This window comes from Mastomys coucha, unplaced genomic scaffold, assembly GCF_008632895.1.
Source record: "Mastomys coucha isolate ucsf_1 unplaced genomic scaffold, UCSF_Mcou_1 pScaffold6, whole genome shotgun sequence".
NCBI classification, from domain to species: domain Eukaryota; kingdom Metazoa; phylum Chordata; class Mammalia; order Rodentia; family Muridae; genus Mastomys; species Mastomys coucha.
In genome coordinates, this window is record NW_022196912.1 from 5,809,893 (window position 1) to 5,816,234 (window position 6,342).

Below are 6,342 nucleotides of genomic sequence, written 5' to 3' on the forward strand. Positions count from 1 at the left end.
AAAAAAAATCAGGAATCTAATAAACGAATGTGCTGGGTGGGATGTCTAGCATGGTATATCAAACCAAGGAAATTCTTTTGTTGTTTAGAGAAATGTACATAGTTTACAGTGGCACTATAGAACTCATGGAGTTGATTTCAGTTAGGAGGCAGAGTGGGTTGCATCCGCCATTTTTACAAATTATTCTTTTGGGTGTTTTTTGCTTGAGATCCCCTATTTCATATTATAAACTGAAAGTAGAATTTGATATTTTCATGATTCATAATAGCACAAAAGGAAAACCAAAACATCCAGGTTCTGTGGACAATGGGGGCTGAAGCAAATTTGGGGTCATCGTAAGTTTGTATTGAAGTGCTTGCTGCAGAGACAGGAAACCCACGGGAAACTGAGACATACCCAAGCCATCTGTTTCTTAATTTGACAGACGAGATGTTAAAAATAAAACTTACCATTTACTAAGCAATGACTTAATAAATATGGCTGTGGCTGTATGTGTCCCGCCCCTCTCTCCGGATAGGGTCTTACTATGTAGCTGCCTGGCTGGCCTGGAGCTCACTGTGTAGAGCAGGCTGGCCTGGAGCTCACAAAGAAACACCTGCCTGTGTCTCTGATTAAAGGTGTGCATCAGCACACTTTCGTGCCCAGCTACTGTTTATTTTTATAGCTCTGTGAGCGAGCACAGTGTGGAAGGGTTGAGCAACATGGCCAGTACATTTAGTCACCACACAAAGGAGTCATGGCCTAACAATACTTAATATTCTTACAGCATCTCTGTGAGATACATACACTATTTCTTTTAATGTCACCAAAGGAATTTTAGATACTAAAAACCTATTAACATCTTAACAATGTAAGGAAATAGTATGGGCAAAATGTAGGTAGCTTTCATTTTAATAATGATAGCTAGTTGGTTTGGTACAGACAATTTCGTTTCCTCAGGTAAATGATTTCAAGAAATCACCTTCTAGGGTTGGCGAGATGGCTCAGCGGGTATGAACACTAACTGTTCTTCCAAAGGTCCTGAGTTCGGATCCCAGCAACCATATGGTGGCTCAAAACCACCTATAATGAGATCTGATGCCCTCTTCTGGTACGTCTGAAGACAGCTACAGTGAATTATGCCTGAGAGAGAAGGCCAGAGCGAGCGGGCCAGCAGAGGTCCTGAGTCCAATTCCCAGCAGCCACACACACGATGGCTCACAGCCATCTGTACAGCTACAGTGTACTCATTCACATGAAATAAATAAAATGAATCTTGAAAAAAAAAAAAAGAAGAAATCACCTTCTAAACAAATAAGCAGATTTTGTGTTTGCTCCTAGAAACAAGCCCAGAAGACTCCAGGATTTGGGAGAGAAGGATGGTGGAGGCTCGAATTAACGGTCTGTACACCCTCACGGCACACGCTCACTCTTTCCAGTTTTCTTCCCGTTAAGGTTTTAGTCAGTCTTGCCTTTTCAGTCAGCAACACTTAACTGTGAGAAAACCAAGTCTGTTCAGCTCTACACATGTTGCATTTCTACTTGTAATTTTAGAATTAGCATATGAACGAGAAATTAGCTTTAAGTGTTGAATGTAAGAGTTTTAGAGAGTGAAACAAATCTAGGGATCCAGGTGCTTACAGAGTGGCAGCTAAGGCCAACCCACAATCTTGGTCATATCCAGCCTCTCCAACCTATGATCCCAGTCACATCCTCAGTGGAAAGGGGATTTGGCTTCAGATTTTGTCACAGAGAAGCCAGTTTGTGAACATGATGTCCTAGTCAGGGTTACTATTCTGATGAAACACCATGTCCAAAGCAACTTAGGGGGAAAGGGGTTTTTGTTTGGTTGGTTTGGTTTTTTTGTTTTGGGGTTTGTATGTTTGGTTTTTTTTGTTTTTAGAGACAGGGTTTCTCTGTGTAGCTCTGGCTGTTGTGGAACTTACTCTGTAGACTAGGCTGGCCTTGAATTCAGAAATCTGCCTGCCTCTGCCTCCCAAGTGCTACCCGCCTGGGAGGAAAGGGTTTATTTCAGCTTACACTTTGGGAAGCAGTCCATTACTGGTGGAAGTCAGAACAGGAACTCAAAGGGGAAGGAACCTGGAGGCAGGAGCTGATGCAGAGGCCATGGAGGCATGCTGTTTACTGGCTTGCTCCTCATGGCTTGCTTATCCTGCTTTCTTAAAGAACTCAGGGCCAGGGTTAGAGAAATGACCCAGAGGTTAAGAGCATTGAGGTCTTGAGTTCAAATCCCAGCAACCACATGGTGGCTTACAACCATCTGTAATGAGATCTGATGCCCTCTTCTGGGGTGTCTGAAGACAGCTACAATGTACTTACATATAATACATAAATAAATCTTAAAAAGAAAAAAAGAACTCAGGAGCACTAGGTCAGGGATGACGCCACCTACAGTGGGCTGGGCCTTCCCCCATCAATCACTAATTAAGAAAGTGCCCTCCAGTCCGATCTTACTTTCTCAGTTGTGGTTCTCTCCTTTTAGATAACTCTAGCTTGTGTCAAGTTAACTTACGACTAGCCACCACAGATGCTCAGTGTAGAAAGGACATAACAATAAGCTGGCAGTATATGAAGGAATGGCCCCTTCACTCTCTCAAAGGATACTTTTGTATTACAGACATTAATCTATCAAAATGCTTAAAAGATAGAGGCAAATTTCAGTCAAACTAATTTTAACAAAAGACATGGGCTGAGTACTCATTGGAAAGACAGCCAGAGAATAGCAGGTGCTAAAACTTCAGATCTGGCCATCCAGCTACACCAAACCCTTTCTTGGCCATGTGCTATGCACCTGAAGCTGCCATATTTCACCTCACTCTTGAGGCTTGTTGGAAACATTGTATCTGCTAGCCAAGACACTGGGCTCTGGACTCACTCGCTGGCCTGCAATCTGTGGCCAAAGAACTACAGCTAAAGACTCATTACCTTTCAACAAGGTAACTTTTGGGCTAGTGAGAATATTCAGTAGATAAAGGTGTCTGCCTGCCACTAAGGCCGAGGTCCTGAGCTCATCTCCAGGCTCCATGTGGGGAGCCGTCTGACCCTTACATGCACACCTTACATGTACATGCCAGACCTCACTCCACATACACAAGATAAATATATAAAATGTGCCCTTTTTTTTTCTTCTATAGGGTTTCACTATATAGGCTTGGCTGGTCCAGAACTCATTATGTAGACCAGGCTGATCTTGAATTTACAGAGCTCTGAGATTAAAGGGCACTTGCAACAAAGTTGTTGTTGTTGTTGTTTACAAATTAATTTATTTATTTTGTGTATATGAGTACACTGTAGATGCCTTTAGACACATGAAAAGAGGACATCAGATCCCATTAAAGATGTTTGTGAGCTACCATCCACTGAGCCATCTCTCTAGCCCACCTGTAATAAAATTTAAAGGTAACTTTTAGCCCTTGTCCTAGTACAATGTCCTGAAGTTGCTTCAGAAAGGAAATGACTCACAATGCTTTTGAAATATTCTTCTATCAAAAATGCTTGGGAGCAGGGTGGCTCAGTGGTTAAGAACAGTGACTGCTCTTCCACAGGACATGGGTTCAATTCCCAGCACCCACATAGCTGCTAACTGTTGCTTAGCTCTAGTTCCAAGGGATTCAGCATTCCGCATTGGCTTGTGAATTTTGCACAAATGTAGTATTAGCTTATGCATAAAATAAAAATAAAGAATATTAAGGAAAATGTTTGTTAGGGGTGGGAGAGATGTCTCCACAGTTTAGATCACTTGCTGCTCTTGCAGAGGACCTAGATCCTGGTCTCAGCATTTATCTGATAGCTTACAATCATCTGTAACTTCAGTTCTAGGGGGTCCAATATCTGATTCTGACTTGTGTGGGCACTGGACACACATGTGGTGCACAGACATACATTCAAGTAAAACATCAATTACACCTTTAATCTAGGACTTGGGAGGCAGAGGTAGGCAGATTTCTATAAATTCAAGGCCAGTCAGGGCTACATAGTGAGGCCCTGTCTCAAAACAAAATTAAAACAAACAAGTTTACATTCAATATTGATTCACATACAATATAATAAATTAAAAGTATTTGTTAAAATTGATAAAATTTTCTTAAAGTTAGAAATGACTCTTCAAGGACAATGCCTTAGAGGAAGTCACAGGTCTACATAGATCTTACAACCAATATCAATTCCCCACAGAATACTCCAGTACCTGGTACTTACCATTTGAAGACTTTTATTGAAGAAGCCCTATTAAATCCAGTGAAAACAACCTACTGTTTTAAAAATGAAGGGAGGAAAAAGCTCCCTCTTGTGCTGAGAAATGATCCGGTCCCAACTGACCTCCCACAGTATAATCCTCCTGACTTCCTAGAGCTGTTGAGGAAGCAGTCGGCCTCATACTCTTTCAAAGACAGGCGCCGGGCAGACCCCAGCACACTGGTCAACAAAGATGAGGTAAGACACTACTATCAGTGTTTGGTGAGAAAAGTTGCAAGAATACATGGTGTGTGTGTGTGTGTGTGTGTGTGTGCACATGCGTGTGTGTGTGCCCATGCGTGTGAGCTTTAGAGTGTACACCCAACCCTTAAGGGAAATCCCAGCATATCTCCTTCCCTATAGAAATCACACAAGGCAGAGATTGCTCAGTAGTCAGAACGCTTGCTGATTTTGCAGAGGACCTGAGTTCAGTTCCCTGAACCCATGTCAAGCACCTCACAACTGTAACTCCAGCTCCAGGGGATCGAATGCTTCTGGTCTCTTTAAGCATAGATCTGTATTTACATTTACACACACACACACACACACACACACACCTACATATAACATAAAAACAAATAAATCTAGAGATTGAACAAGGGCTATGTGGTTTGCAAATGTGTCCAATGATTTTTCCTGTGAAGTCTTTTTTTTTTTAAGATTAATTTATTTACTTTATGAAAGTACACCATTGATGTCTTCAGACACACCAGAAGAGGGCATCAGATCTCATCACAGATGGTTGTGAGCCACCATGTGGTTGCTGGGAATTGAACTCAGGACCTCTGGAAGAGCAGTCAGTGCTCTTAACCACTCAGCCATCTCTCTAGCTCTTCCTGTGAAGTCTTAATTGAGCCCAAAGAGAATTCGTGGAATCAAGTCCTGGCAGGATCCTCTCACCTGATGACCCTTGGCTCCTGGCCTTGGCCCACACTCTGGCCTCTTGAAGCAGTCCATGCTGTGGTTCCTCTGGAAGTGCTGACTCTCGCTGACCAGCCTTCATGTCATCTGCTGAGTTAAGGAGTCCACTAGGGAGCACCAAGGGAGAGCTCAGTGTAGGCTGGCTGGAGAGCACCCAGTTAAGAAGGGTCAGCTGGACCTAAGTGGATAGCATGTTTTCTTGCTTGTGACTTTTTTTTTCTCTTTTAAAGTTTTATTTATAATTGTGTGTCTGTGTGTGGGTAGAGACCAGACCTGCTGGGGCCCCTGGGGCTCGAGTTCTAGGGCAGTTGTGAACTGACATGGGTGCTGGGCACTGAGCTCAGGTAGCTCTCTCCAGCCCCCTTACAGGACTCTAACACTCACCACAGGCTTCTTCCACACACACACTCCCTTAGCTCTCTAAGTGTGTTGATGTGGGCCAAAGAGATGTTATCTCTGTTTTACCTGCAAGAAAACTGCTGTAAATAAGAACTGGACTAACTCATCCAGGACACAGCATAAGACAAACAAAAGCAGTTTAAGGGCTGGTGTCCTGAGCAGACCTTGGGCTCAAGCTCCACAGCCAGTCCCACAACACCCAGAGAAAGCTCCACTCCCAGGTGCTCTAAGACACCCAGGATCAGAGGTGAGGAGGACACAACATCTGTCCCAACACTGGGAGTAACTGGGACCCAGGCACACAGGAACTCCATCAGCCCAGTGGCTCGAGTTGCTTCCAGTCTGTCTGGACCAGCAGGTGCCCTGAGCAGACCTTGGGCGCAAGGTTAGGCTCCAGTCAGATTTAGCAATGGCAAGTAGCACTAGAGATAACCAGATGGCAGGTGGCAAGCGTAAGAATATAAGCAACACAAACCAAGGTCACTTGCCATCATCAGAACCCAATACTCCCACCATTGCAAGTCCTGGACACACCATCACACCAGAAAAGCAAGATTCAGATATAAAATCACTTCTCGTGGTGATGATACAGGACTTTAAGAAAGACATAAATAGCACCCTCAAAGAAATACAGGAGGACACAGGTAAACAGCTAGAAGCCCTTCAAGAGGAAACACAAAAATCCTTTAAAGAACTATAGGAAAACACAACCAAACAGGTAAAGGAAATGAGTAAAACCATCCAGAACCTAAAAATGGAAATAGAAACAATAAAGAAATCAGAAAGAGA

At 43.3% G+C, this 6,342-nt stretch overlaps 1 protein-coding gene across 1 annotated transcript in view; it reads left to right on the plus strand.

Annotated features, from left to right (window-relative positions):
* Positions 1-6,342, plus strand: part of Stpg4 (sperm-tail PG-rich repeat containing 4) — a 61,586-nt gene that overhangs the window by 708 nt on the left and 54,536 nt on the right. The window contains exons 2-3 of the mRNA XM_031356898.1: positions 1,321-1,380; positions 4,174-4,431. Coding sequence (XP_031212758.1) covers positions 1,321-1,380; positions 4,174-4,431 — 318 coding nt within the window. The remainder of the gene's footprint in view (positions 1-1,320; positions 1,381-4,173; positions 4,432-6,342) is intronic.